Source organism: Hyperoodon ampullatus, assembly GCF_949752795.1.
Source record: "Hyperoodon ampullatus genome assembly, chromosome: 3".
Taxonomy (NCBI): domain Eukaryota; kingdom Metazoa; phylum Chordata; class Mammalia; order Artiodactyla; family Ziphiidae; genus Hyperoodon; species Hyperoodon ampullatus.
The window spans coordinates 95796774-95811347 of record NC_136916.1 but is presented as its reverse complement, the minus strand read 5'-3'; the positions used below and the strand labels follow the sequence as shown (position 1 = coordinate 95811347).

General features: G+C 44.0%; 1 protein-coding gene across 1 annotated transcript in view; it reads right to left on the bottom strand.

The window, feature by feature from the left end:
* INO80 (INO80 complex ATPase subunit) overlaps nucleotides 1–14574 on the bottom strand; it is a gene marked incomplete at its 3' end in the record, with an annotated part of 101566 nt that overhangs the window by 5577 nt on the left and 81415 nt on the right. Inside the window, exons 28-31 of the mRNA XM_079699619.1 lie at nucleotides 13476–13548; nucleotides 2776–2934; nucleotides 2033–2135; nucleotides 1131–1219 (exon numbers count right to left, since the gene is read on the bottom strand). Of these exons, the coding sequence (XP_079555745.1) occupies nucleotides 1131–1219; nucleotides 2033–2135; nucleotides 2776–2934; nucleotides 13476–13548 (424 nt within the window). The remainder of the gene's footprint in view (nucleotides 1–1130; nucleotides 1220–2032; nucleotides 2136–2775; nucleotides 2935–13475; nucleotides 13549–14574) is intronic.

Sequence of the window (14574 nt, the reverse complement as noted above, 5' to 3'; positions counted from 1 at the left end):
CTTAGCAGAAGGTACAATTGAGGGTGTGGACTGAGCTGGTGTGGCTATCAGAAGATGAACATACAATATAGACAGGCTCCTAGGCTGCTGACCATCAGGGCCATACAGCCAAAGGGACACAAGGCCCTATACAAGCTTGCGTAAGAGGAAGAAGTGGACCTCCACTTAAAACACAACCAGCTTTAACATGTGACAACATGCTTCAGACAAACCAAACAGTCCAAGGAAATGATACATGGACAAATGTCTGACTTGAGGGCCCAGAGCTATGGCAATGTCTGAAGTTCAGCACAACCCAAAGGTAAGCCAAACCCACCAGAAGAAATTAGGAGTCACTTTCTGAAGGTAATAAAATGGTTTCAAACCAACAGCCTTTATTTATTTATTTTTAGATTAATTAATTAATTATTTATTTGTTCAAACCAACAGTCTTTAGCCATGGTTAAGTCTGGGAACCTAGTCAGAACTAATGGGCTGACTCCTGAAACAAGAGTAAGCCCTGGAGACCTCATTTCTGATTTACATATCAGTAAAGATCAGGGGTAAGGATTACTGATATACTTTGGTAGAAATAGCAAGACAGGGAGAAATGTAGGGGAACTACATCTCACTTTGCAGCTAGCCTGGTGGGCTCAAGTAGGAAATGTCAGAAGGGAGATAAAAACAACTCAAATCCTTGGCATGACTTGGAGAAAAAGATGAACAGACTGGCCAACGATTTATTTTTCCAGTAGTAGATGACACTGAATGGTGCACTAGCAGAACTATGGCAGAAGGACTGGATCTAATGACCTCCTAGGTCCTTTCTAAGATTCTACGGAATCTAATAATGTAACATCCATCTTACATTTATTAGACTTAATGCTTTTTAACAGTGCCAACAAATGGTTTCCATAATTACATGTAACCACAGACACATGTAATTATGTCTGTGTGGGGAGTACAGTTCTACCAAGGCTGCATTTCTCCTGCTTGATTCTCTGTCAGGACAGAACTGCTGTATAGCACACGTAGATGGCGCTGGACACCAACCAGTAACCAAGACGACAAGCCTGTACCCTGAAGCCTCTTCTGTAAGGACCACTCCGCACCCCCATCAGTCCCTGTCCACCACCCCAAACTTGACATACCTTCTCTGCGTATTTTTCCCGCTTCCGCTTGCGCTCTTTAACTCGGTTGGTTTCCTCCTGCTGCCGTTTCTCTTCTTGTCGGAGTCTCACTGTCAAGAAAATTTTAAAAACATCTGATGAAGTACCTGTGGCAATCCTAATCCTCATTCTCTGAAGTTAAGGTGGCCATATTCTTTTATATTTATGATTGAAGGTATGACTTCTATCCATCTAAGGCAGATAACTGGTGGTTTTCTAACTTGGAGAACGAACAGAGTTCCTTGGATTCTTAACAGTTTGGGGGTTCAAACCACGATTCAGTGACACTGTAATGGGCCTTTCCTTGCCTTTTATTCTTTTTCCTTTTCTTTTCAGCCTTTTAATATCTCTGCATTGCACAGAGTCCTGAAAGGTTTTTAGAAGGCGGTGGCAAATGTGAGCCCCATAAGAAAGGCACTTCATCACATTTTCTGATGTGATGCTGTCGAAGTCCTCAGAGGTTTACAAGGTAAGTCTGAAACTGAAACCCATTGTTCTCAAAAGCCAGAAGTACTGGGAGAAGCGTTTGTATGTTACATACAGCAGCGTGCTTTTCCAACTTTTCCATAAAAACATTTCTCTGGATAGAACAGAGTAAATTCATTACCGCTGAGGAGTCAAGGGATATAGCCTTCCTGGTACACATTTATTTGAAGTCATATTACTCTAACAATACACAGGAATTTTTCCTTCTGCTCCATTAATACATCCTTCTTTGGGTTTTAATATAAAATATTAACCAAAAAAATGTTTCTCCCCAGATAGTCTTTGGCTTTGCCTCCCCCTGTCACAGTCAAGGGCGCCTTTCATTTCCAGAAGAGTGGGGCTAAAGAAACCTCTCTGTAAGGAGGAGAGAGCGTTAATAAGAGGTCTAGAGTACATACATTTTTTCTCCAATTCTTCATCGTCTAGAAGAAGGCTAACCACCTCTTTGGGTTTCAAGGTATCCGGTTTGAAGTTTCCACCAGAAATCACCATCCGCTGAATCTGAATATCAAAGCAGATCAAAAACCACCACCATCAGGCATCCATTCCCTTATGGCAAATATTCAGAAAGAAAGAAACATCTTTCTTAATCTGTTGTTCTGGTGAGGCCCCTGGACTTCCTACTTCTTTTTCATTCGTGTGACTGGCTCATCCAGGTCATTTGTCCAACAGAAAGGACAATGAGAACCTCTTTGCTTGCAACTGTTAATTGATAGCTATAAGGTCCAATAATACTGAATCAAGAAGGAAAAGAACCCAAAATGATCATTTCTTTAGAAACCAGCAAATTTGTCACACAACTCAGAGGCCGGTCACACTGAGAGTACTAGGGTGAGAGCAAACGCCATTCCTTCTTCCCCTGAATGTGAAACCATGTCAAACAGGAAGGCCACGACTTGGGGTCCTCTTCACATGAACAACAGCTGAATGTAGGTTGGAGACACCATTCTGGTAGAAAAGGAGTAAGGAATGGCCAGGGCAGTAGACTGCTTTTGTACGGGACCTCATTTTATTTTCTATTCACGAGCAATTTTAGTGCTTTCATGACCAATGAAAGCCAAGAGAGTCTTAGTCTTAGTCCAGTCAATGTGGCTGGACTATTTTCTCTACCAGCACAATACTTCCTTTGCCTTCTGCTTACCTCACTCTTCTCCTTGGCTCGCTGCAGAATGCGTTCTTCAATGGTGCCCTTACAGATGAGTCGGTACACGGTAACCTGCTTTGTCTGCCCCAAGCGGTGGGCCCTGTCCATGGCCTGCTGATCCACAGTGGGGTTCCAATCGCTATCATAAAAAATCACCTGCATAGGCAAGACAAGAATACAGCAAAGATGAGGCACTCTCAGGGCAACACCAGGAATTCTGACAGCAACCCAGCCACTCATCTATTTCAATAGTCTGATGCCAGATTTTTTTCTACGATATAAAGATGAACAGGTATCTATCTACTCATAAAACCAAGCCATTCCCTCATCTGCCCTGGGCAAAAGAGACATACTCTGAGAGTTTTTCAGGGTTTTCATTTAAAAAGAGGGAGTGGCAACAATATTAATAGTTAACACTCAGGGCTTACTATTTGCCAGTCATTGTACTAGGTGCTTTATGTGTATTAACTCACTTAAATCCCGCTACCACTATGATTTAGGTGCTATTTAAAAACCCCTTTTTATAGATGAGGAAACTGAGACACAGAGGAATAAGAGATTTTATCCAAGATCACACCGCCTAAATAAGCAGTGGACCTGGGATGTGAGGGATGTGAAAGCCTTCTCTTTAACCCTAGGCCTACCTTGTAAGAGAGAGACATGGCTTTCCTGGCATTCTCAGGTTCCCATTAACAGGGCCATTTCCTGTCTCTTGAATTCCAGGCAAGAAATGTTTAAAGGGTTCTCTGGAAGATACTTCTAGTTTGCTAAACAGCAAACACAAACAACAACAAAATGTACTCCCCCCTCCCCTGCCCCACAGTGATCCTAAAACCAACAGACTCCTGGGTCCTCAGCCCTGAGGCTACTATCAATACAGTAGACCTCCTAAAAGAAAGCCAGTTCAAAATGACCCTCATCTCTCATGCGTCCTCCTCTACATTCAACCAAGTCACCAAATCCAGCCAGTGCTTCTTCAGAAACAAACCTATCCTTTCTACAGTCCACTGTCCTCCTTGACCAGGCCCTCACCACCTACATCTGGCTCACTAGTTTCTAGACCAGCAGGCTTCTGAGATCTGTCTCTTTCTTCTTCAGTCTACTTTGGATACCACTGGAGACCACTCCATCTCTCTGTCGATTATGCTGTTACACACCAAGTCCAAACTCCCCTCAATAATCAGGTCCTGCTATACTAAGACAACTTCATTTTTATTCTTTCCTAATATAAAAGCACCCCTTCCCTTTTGTCAGATAGGTCTCTACGGTATCCCTCACTTATATTACGTTTGTTTGTACTACTTCTTGCTTAAGCTGATTTTCTGACTAACAATCAATCCTTCAACTCTTCTCTGTTGGTTAAGGTTCAGTTTAAGCTTCACCACTTTCAGGAAGACCTCCCTGATTTCTCTTGCCTGTAACAACGTCTCCTTTTCCTATTCCTCATGAATTCCTATTAGAAGTAACACTGGCTGAAACCTTTTGAGCACTTAAAACAGATGTGCATACATATCTCACTAAATTTTCAAAAAAACCTTATATTCACAATCCTAATAGTCTCCTTCCGCAACGTGCACTATTAGCAAAATGCTGCATCACCTATCCTGGTCTAAGTTCCCACTCAACTGCTACCTTCTAAAGGTGTCCAATTGTTTCGTGCGTATTACATATTTTAAAAATCTTCCTGTCTAGTCTTATTTGAGGACAGACACCATCCACCAGTACAAAGTAGAATTCTACAAATATTAGTCAATTGATACTAGAATCTCTAAGGTGTGATCAAAACTAGACAGAGCCTTAAAATGTAGGCTGCAGAGTGATTCATTTCTCTTGACACTGTTCCTCTAGATGCTTTTTCCCTTGCTTAATATCATTCCTAAGTAATTTATTTTCTTATTTAAAAATGGAAGCAATTCTTCTGCCATTTTCTTCAGAATTCACTTCAGGTAAAGATGGATAAAAGGCATCAGCATTTTCAATGCTCTTGCCTCCACTAATAAGGACCCCCACTGGCTCTTTCTTCTGGCGCTCCTTTTGTCTTGCTTTCATATGAGGTATAATCCCTCAGTTTTTATAGTGTAGGTTAGAATCCTTGAGGAAAAAATTACAAACTGCCTGCCAAAGAAAGAAAATCATTATGAAAGCTTATTGTTAATCCACAGTGTCCACAGATCTAGGATTTGGAAGTACACAATGTTTGTCACTTGTAGAGGAGTTTAGCCACAGGATATTCTGGAGCTTCAACAGGATATGCAAAATTTTAGAAAATTCAGTTTAAACTTTCAGGGAGGACAAAGGAAGAGAAGACAGAGTTAATGAAAATGAGACCTCCGGACTTCCCTGGTGGCGCAGTGGATTCCGGGAAGATCCCACATGCCGTGGAGCAACTAAGCCCGTATGCCACACCTACTGAGCCTGCGCTCTAGAGCCCGCAAGCCACAACTACTAAGCCCATGTGCCACAACTACTGAAGCCTGTGCACCTAGAGCCTGTGCTCTGCAACAAGAGAAGCCCCCTCTTGCCACAACTAGAGAAAGCCTTTGCGCAGCAACAAAGAACCAATGCAGCCAAAAATAAAATTAATCTTTAAAAAAAAAAAAGAAGGGCTTCCCTGGTGGCGCAGTGGTTGAGAGTCCGCCTGCCGATGCAGGAGACACGGGTTCGTGCCCCGGTCCGGGAAGATCCCACATGCCGCGGAGCGGCTGGGCCCGTAAGCCATGGCCGCTGAGCCTGTGCGTCCGGAGCCTGTGCTCCGCAATGGGAGAGGCCACAACAGTGAGAGGCCCGCATACCGCAAAAAAAAAAAAAAAAAAAAAAAAAGAAAAGAAAATGAGACCTCTAATTGGACTGGGGGGAGGGTCATTATTTGCCCAACATACCTAACATGACTTACATATGTGGAAAATGAGAGTTGATGTCACACCCCAAAGATAGTACCTTAGTAGTCCAAGCCTAAGGCAATGGTTCAGCATGAATTCATAATGGGGAATCCTATATTATGAATCATTTCATAGGTGTTTCCTCCATATTTAAATTTTTTTCCTGGAAGTCTCAGTGGCAACCAAACCTGATTCAACTTGGGTTCTTTTGAGATCATAAACAATAAGATTAAAGCCTAAGAGACAGGCTTTCAATTTAACTTTAAAGTCCCCCCTTCCCCCAATTTAGTGGCTATGTATCATTCAAATGGATTAAAAGAGGTGAGGAACTGGGGAGAAAGAGAGAATAAAATAAGATTCTACTTAACCCTATCCAATAAGTTATTGATGTTTAAAAAAAAAAAAAAGAAAGATTCTACTTAGAAAAAGACCCAGGGAAAAAGAATATGAAATATGTGTAAGCTAGTGGGTTAAGACAAGAACAGAGAGAACTAAAAACCAAGTTCGATGTATGGTTATTATATAACTTGACAATAAAATGAACACTGAATCAACCATGACATGAACTCAGGGAGAGGGAGTCAGGGGAGACCACGTCCATTAGAATAGGACAGAGATGACATCTTTGTTTACGGAGCTCAGTGAGACATTCTAGAGAAAATAACAAAGAACTACAACAGCTGACTTAACTAGGAAAGACTAAAGCTAGTCAGTCCACAATGTGTGGCCCAACAATGACTAAGGGGAAATATATTACTTGTCAGCACCTTTATGAAGTTGTAAACACCAAGCTGGGCGGGCATTGGGAGGGGAAGCAAGGGAAGAAGGTGAGAGCTGAGATGGGGTGGAGGCGCCTGGCTATACAGGTCAATGAGAGGGAGTTTCAGGGGATGAGGGAGTGAAATGGAAAACAGGAAAATTTAGAGGAACAACTGGAAAAAGCTGGCCAACACTTGGAGGGTGGAACTCCCTCTTTTTTCCCCCAAGAGAACGGGTGGAAGTTCAGTCCCTTGGGAGGGCTGAAAGCTGCCCCATGTTGTCTCACAGGACATAAGACTTCTCACACTGTTACTAAGGGACAAAAGCTCTTCAATCTCTCTACACATAAACATTTAAAACAGATCTGACACAAACAAAACCAACAGTGCAGTTTGTTAACAATTTCTCACTAAACAATGTCAAATGCAAAGAGATCCCTACTCCAAGAAGAATACACAAAGAACAACACAGGCAGTGAGGGGCAGTTGCCATTAATTTCATGCTAAAATCATGTTTTTACTAATAGAGTGAGCCAGACAGAATCCCAATGTTTACAAATACACATTTATAAATGCACTCTCAATCATAAAACATTAAGTTTTTCCTGACATTTTAGGCAGGCTAACCTCTTCCTTGTCCATAAATGGTTCTGGGGATCTTCCAAAGCTGAACAAATCTCAGGACAAAGGAAAAATGCCAGGCAAGCAATTAAGCTTATTGTTTCGCTAATAATACACACACAGCGAGTATAACTTAACTCCACACAAAGCTTTACTAGCAACTCATTTACATCTTTTATTTACTTATTTTTGGCTACATTGGGTCTTCGTTGCTGTGCGTGGGCTTTCTCTAGTTGCAGTGAGCGGGGGCTACTCTTTATTGTGGTGCACAGGCTTCTCATTGTGGTACCTTCTCTTGTTGTGGTGCGCGGGCTTCAGTAATTGTGGTGTGCGGGCTTCAGTAGTTGTGGCACACGGACTTAGTTGCTCCGCAGCATGTGGGATCTTCCCGGACCAGGTCTCGAACCCGTGTCTCTTGCATTGGCAGCCGGATTCTTAACTACTGCGCCACCAGGGAAGCCCACTCATTTCAATCCTGTGGTCTCATTTTTTCTGAGTATTCCAGAAGGTTCTAATTTATGAGTCCCTTAGCCCTCCCATCAAAATTAAATGTAAATTATTTTGGAATTGGGGACTCAGAATATTCAGAGCCTCTCTCTATGCCCCAGGATATAAAGAGAATTCCTACTTCTACTCCTCTAGCTATGGGGTTAGGGGCCTACTTTGGTTCTTTCTGACTGGCAGGAGCAGCTTACCTGCATAAGGCAAACCGTGAAAACCAAAAGCATGATGCAGATTTGCCCCCCTCAAACCTGCTTATTTTTTGGCCATTCAAATGAATGACTAGGTGAACTATTCCTTAAGAAACCACAGGCCAAACCTGACATAGGCAGGCTGAGAAGAAGGGAAAGATATTTTAATCAAATGAACCAAATGCTAGGCCTCCCCAGGTGACCTCATCCAGCTTCATGGCCTTAAATGTTATATCTATGACCTGATGATTCCAAAATACATCTTGAGCCTCAAACTTTCTCCTAAATTCCATACTCTACCACCTGGGTGACAATGCCACTTAATGCCTGGTTAAGAGTCTTGAACTTAACAAACCCCAAACCAAACTCTTGATTTCCCCTCTCAAACCTGTTCCTCCCCACACCTTCCCCTTAACCAGTCGTTGGTATCTCCATCATTCCAGGTGCTCAGGTTGAACACCTTGGAGTTCTCCTTGATCCACATGATCCACATCCAATCTAGTAGTAAACCCCATTGGCTGTGCCTTCAAAATACGTGCAGATTCCAATTATTTCTCATCACCTCCACTACTTCAATCCTTGTCCAAGTCACCATCGTCTTGTGTCTAATTCCTAACTGAACTTCCTGCTTCTACTTCTCTCCCTATAGTCTTCTCCACCCCACCCCCCTGAAGCCAGAAGGACACATTTAAGCTCAAGCTAAAGTTCTTCCTCTGTTCAAGTTCTTCCAGTAGCCTCCCACCTCAAAATCCTAACCATGGCCTATTAAGCCCCACACAATCTGCTTCTGCCACTCATTTTATACCACTCTGCCCTCATTCATTCTGTTACACCTACAAAGGGCTTGCTTCATTGCTTGATTATGCCAAGGATGTTCTCACCTCAGGGCTTTGTTCTGTACTTATCTCCTTTCCCTGGAATGCTATTCTTTTCTGCCAAATGCATAACTGGCTTGCTTTTCTCACTTTCTTCAGATCTTGGTTCAAATGTCACCTTATCAGAGAGGCTTTACCAGCCCATTTAAAACAGCAACCCCTAACCCTGAATTGGGTTTTGAAAAACAATCAGAAAAGGCTTCCCTGGTGGCGCAGTGGTTTAGAGTCCGCCTGCAGATGCAGGGGACACGGGTTCGTGCCCCGGTCCGGGAAGATCCCACATGCCGCGGAGTGGCTGGGCCCGTGAGCCATGGCCGCTGAGCCTGCGCATCTGGAGCCTGTGCTCCGCAACGGGAGAGGCCACAACAGTGAGAGGCCCGCATACCGCAAAAAAACCACAAAAAACAAAAAAAACAATCAGAAGTTTACCAGGTGGAAGAAGACAAAGTGCCCAGGACAAAGATCTATGATGAGGGAGCTGTTAATGTAACATTATGATACAGTATGGTGGGTTCAGGAAACAAGTCAATTGTTATTACCAGAACATAAATTTTTTGTTTTTTTCCTTGAAAAAGGGCGTCTTTGTTTCTGGACACTGCACGCTTTTCTTTAACAATTAAAGCACATGTGTAATGTATGTTTGAGGCCACAAAACAGGCTGTTGTAGTTAGCACAGAAATCATGTCAGAGCCAGAATGATTTCCCTGTACCCCAATATGGGAACACTTCTTTCATCCCATCCATCCGTCCATCCATCCATCCATCCATCCATCCATCCATCCATCCACTGGAAGTCACAGGCCACAGGCCCTTCAGAGAGCACCGGACACAGCTTTCACCTGTACCTGCCAAGCGCCAAAGGGCGCTCCAGATCCCTAGAGCCTAACAGACCCAACCCTTAGCAAACCTACTAGTCATTGTGAAGTCAGCCCCCCACCCCACCCCCAGCCCGTGCCCCGCGCTCACGCAGTTGGAGGGCTGGCTTCAACTCCCGGTGAGCTGGTTTGGGACTGGAAAGGAGGGAGAGAACAGAGGGAGATGGTGGGAAGTAGGGAGGGTGCGCCAGCCTTCCCCTCCTCAGGTTACTGACGTTCCGGATCTCAAGAGTCTGTGTCGCCATCTTTGACCCACTGCCCCCACACTGATGGCTGGACCTGGTGGCAAGACGCCAAGTGGACCCAAACCCGATCTAGGTGGGAGGTGATGGACTTCATCATATGGAGAAAGGGGGGTGGGTTGGAATCTGGTGCCTGGTGAGGCGGCGAGTGGCAATGAAGATCTCCGAGTCCCCCCTCAAAATTATGGTTGCATTGCCGGGAAATCCACTGACCCCGAGAGAGAGCAGTACCTCCCCTAGACATGGGCAGAGGCGGCCCATGCCCTGGCGCCACACTGGGCAGGTTCTCACTCTCCCAGTGCCTTGTAGGCAACTGTTGAAAGCCCCTTCTTTTCACCATTCTTCCACGCTAGGCCCCCAACCTCTCCCTGCCTCTGGAACATAAATTTTGGAAGGAGTAATAGACTGGCAATTAGGCTGGAAAGGGAGATAAAGGCCACAAAATGAAGGGCCTTGTATGTGTAAAAGAGCTTATACTTTATCTTGTAGATGACAGAGACTCCCTAAAGAGTTTTAAGCCAGGGAGTAGCATGGTTAATAAAGAAGGGTATAAAAACTAACAGAGGAGGTATGGGGCTAGGGACTGAGACTGGAGTCCAAAAGATCAGCTAGCAGAAAGTGATGAATCTTGTACTCCCATTAAGAGTAAGACTAACTGGGCCCACTGCTGCCAACTCCTAGGCAGCTGTCAGAGAGTCCCCTATAACCTGGGAGAGAACTTTCACTTTGCTGAAGTGAATCTGTGTCTGGGTCAGTTCCTACGTGCTCCTCCCTCTATTTCAAATATGCATTGGCGGGACTTCCCTGGTGGCACAGTGGTTAAGAATCTGCCTGCCAATGCAGGGGACACGGGTTCGATCTTTGGTCCAGGAAGATTCCACATGCCGCAGAGCAACTAAGACCGTGTGTCACAACTACTGAGCCTGAGCTCTAGAACCCGCAAGCCACAATTACTGAGCCCGCGCACTGCAACTACTGAAGCCTGCACACCTAGAGCCCGTGCCCTGCAACAAGAGAAGCCACCGCAATGAGAAGTCGGCGCACCACAATGAAGAGTAGCCCGTGCTCGCCGCAACCAGGGAAAGCCCACACGCATCAACGAAGACCCAACGCAGCCAAAAAAACAAAACAAAACAAAAAATATGCATTGGCTTCACTCAGCTGGAGCAAAGCTTGGGATGTGGAGGGGGGTGCCGTGGGGACTTCCAGACTAGATAAATGTAATGACTGAGACCACCCACATGCTAAACAGTGTCTCAAGACCCCTCCAGGAACCAAATAACTCGTCCTCCAATCTGTGCCCAACTTTCCCCATCGGTCACCTCTTGGTATGAGGGAAGCACCCTGGTGTGGCAGGACTACCAGTCTTCACTCCTGGGTTCACGTCCTAGCTTGATCACCACCTGCCTGGCGTTCTCACACAGGTACCTGGGCCTCTCTAAGGATAACTGTGGTTGGGAATGTTGAGACAAAGGCTTCCTGGGGTCGGGGGTGGAGAGGAGGGGAAGCAGGAGACACAGAGATAAACTCAGGCCCAGTTCCTGGGGGCTGTGCAGAGACACAGGAGAGGAATATCAACCAACCCTGGAGGGGAACAAAGGTGCCAGAGAAGAAGCTACTGCCCCCTGGGAAGCCCCTAAGAGTTTCCACCCCTCTTCCAGCCATGCCTCCAGGACACAGCAGGGCTGAACCAGTGCAAGGCTCTGGAGTATTTCCTCCCCAATCGGCTCTCTTCCTCCTCTGAGGCTCCCAATCCCCAACTCTGGCCCTTCAATCCACATCATGTGTGAATTTGTTTTCACCCGCCCTGGGAATCCAGAGCCTTTCCTGGACTCCCATCCCCAGCTTTCCCATAGCAGCAGAGCTGAGCACAGAGCCAGGCAGACAAGGCCTAGGGGAAAGGAGGGGTATTTGGGGCCCAGTATAAATAATGAAGTCCTGGACCTGGCTCTCTCATTTGGGGCTACAAGGGTCACAGGATCCTTGAGGGCTATTAATGTGCAGGCACTGGGGTCACATGTTTCTAGGTAACATTTCACAACCATGAGAGAAGGAAGGATTATTATATTCTTTTTTTTTGCGGTATGCGGGCCTCTCACTGTTGTGGCCTCTCCCGTTGTGGAGCACAGGCTCTGGACGCGCAGGCTCAGCATCCATGGCTCATGGGCCTAGTTGCTCCACGGCATGTGGGATCCTCCTGGACCAGGGCTTGAACCCGTGTCCCCTGCATTGGCAGGCAGATTCTTAACCACTGTGCCACCACGGAGGTCCCGATATTCATTTTATTGAGGAGGAAACGATGGTTTAGAGCAGTCAAGCAACTGTTTCACTTTCACATAGTGAACAGCAGAGCTGGGATTCAAACCCAGGTCTCATTTCTCTAATTTGAAGAAACCCCAAAACTATGGAATCTGCCCTCTATCACCCACAAACTGACAACCAAAATAATTCATCAAAAAAAAAGAAAAAAAAAAGAGTATGACTAACTGGGACAGTATGCTTGAAAACTAGAGCAGAAAACCAAGGAGCAAAAGAGAAACGTTGCTGATATGACACCAAGTGAGCTACCTCATCAGAGAACCCACAAGAACAACACTACCACCAATGACTGCCTTCTCTTAAGATGACTGAGGCTGATGATGTGCACATAAGATACAGAATCTACCCAGTTATGCCTCCAGCAGTCCCCAGGCCCTGGAACCCTGTCCCAGCACAGTTAATTGGCTGAAGTGGTTTAGATGCCGAGGAAGGTACAGCTGAGTCCTATAGTTGATATTCTACTTGGTGATGTTACAGAATCTGTTTTTCATTCTTGAAGGCAGGCAGTTCTACAGTGTAGCAGTTAACAAAGAGAAAGAATGAACACAGCCTAGAAGTGGAACCTGGGAAACATGGGATCTAGTTCCAGCTCTACTGTTGTGAATTTATTCAAGCTTCTTCACCTTTGTACTTCATTCATTTCTCCATGACCCTCCAGAGTTTGCATCCTCCTCATATTTGTGGGGATTCTGATGCTCTGTATTTCACAGAGAGGTACCACAACGATCACATTAAATGACATTTGCAGAATCATGCCTTCTACAAAACAATTTCCCATTTATGCATTTTTATGTCTCAGGGTTACTGATATTGTTTTTAAATATATTTGTAACCTGGGAATAAATCTGAGATACAAAAGGAATGATCTTTTCTTCTCCCTTTCAGATGCTGAAGTATTCCTCCAAGAAGATTGGGCATAAAAGGATAGACAATTTGATGGGATGTCTTTTTATTTTATTTTTTAAATCACCAATTTCATTGCTCTCCAACCATGTTTATAAGTTCGGGATACAAAAATATGAGTTTTTCCTATGATGGAATAAATGCATAAGAGTAATAAAACAACTTTTTGATTTTTTCAGTTATAGCTCCTAAAACAAACACATCTGGTTAGTTGACTGGGTTTTTTTTCCAGTTTGTTTATTCACTGACATATTCCAAGTGTTTAAGACACTATCAGACATATAGGGGGCATTTACTAAATATGTGTTGAATGAATGTGTAAGAAACTTAGAATAAGAGAATGGAGAGAAAAGCCCAAAAGGAAAGCTAAAATGTTTCAGTACCAGGCAAAGTGCCACTATTGTCTTTTAACACAACAAGAGACAAAGAAATAAAAAGTCTGTGACACATAATAAAGGATAAGGCCAACCGAACAACATATTTATAGTAGAAAAACCGCATATCCAGTGTATTTTTGTGCTCTTGTTACTTACTGTATCTGCCGCAGTCAGATTGATACCCAGTCCTCCAGCTCGTGTACTTAGCAGGAACACAAAAATGTCATTCCTGCAGAAGAGGGAGGGATATTTTAAGAGGAAAAAATGAAAAAGAAAAATGGCATGTGGCAAAAGAGAGGGATCTCTGGACAAAGAACAGTGTCTAGGCCTAGAAAGAGTTTTGGTGGTTACCCAGACCTGATCCAGGTTTCTCTGACACACTGTACAAAGGTGCTCTGTTGCTAAAATCAAACCATGGCAGTCACCTTCCAATTTGCAGATAAACTTTTGCTGCCCACTAATATTGACTGATAGGCAATATAATTATAAACATTTGACAAATGTAACAGAAAAATATGCTATGGAAGTAGAGACCTCTCTTTCTGTAACAGTCATATTTTTAGCAAGTCAAACTATTCCCAGTTCATACAGAGGGGACAAATAAGTCAGTATTTCCTGGTGTTTCCCCAAAGAATCGTGACTTCCAACAATCTGGGAACTAATGATTTTAACTCCAAAGCACTAAAATTCATATGAAGAAAGTTAGTCCCAGAAAAACGACCTGAGGTTAGGATTAAGACTCAGGTTATGACTTTTAAGTATTACGTTGAAGTTAGGATCAATCCATGAAGACAGGCTGAAATTAAAGTACTTTTTGACAAATGCCAACATAACCCTTAACAGAAACAAGACAGTTTTCTCATTTTCCCTCTACATTCTACATCCTATTAAAGAAACCCAGAATTACAAATAAATCAGAAGGTGCCACTGTCATTCATTCAGGCAGCAAATATTCACTGAATATCTTCTAGGGACAAGGGCCATGCCAGATCACAAAGAGCAGTCTTCGACTGTAAGATTTATCTATGTATACACATACAACTAGGGGCTCGGTTTGAGCCCAGTTCCTGCAGATAACATAAATATATTTTAAGACTATCTTGCATTTTCATGTTCCTGCCACCTGAGGTTACTTTCCAGAACACTTCTAAGGGAAAGGGACTGCCTTATACTGGTAAACAAACTTTACAGCCTTCTAAATCAAGCTGCTCACCCCCTTTCTCCATGACTATAATGAGGAATAAAAGTAGAAATT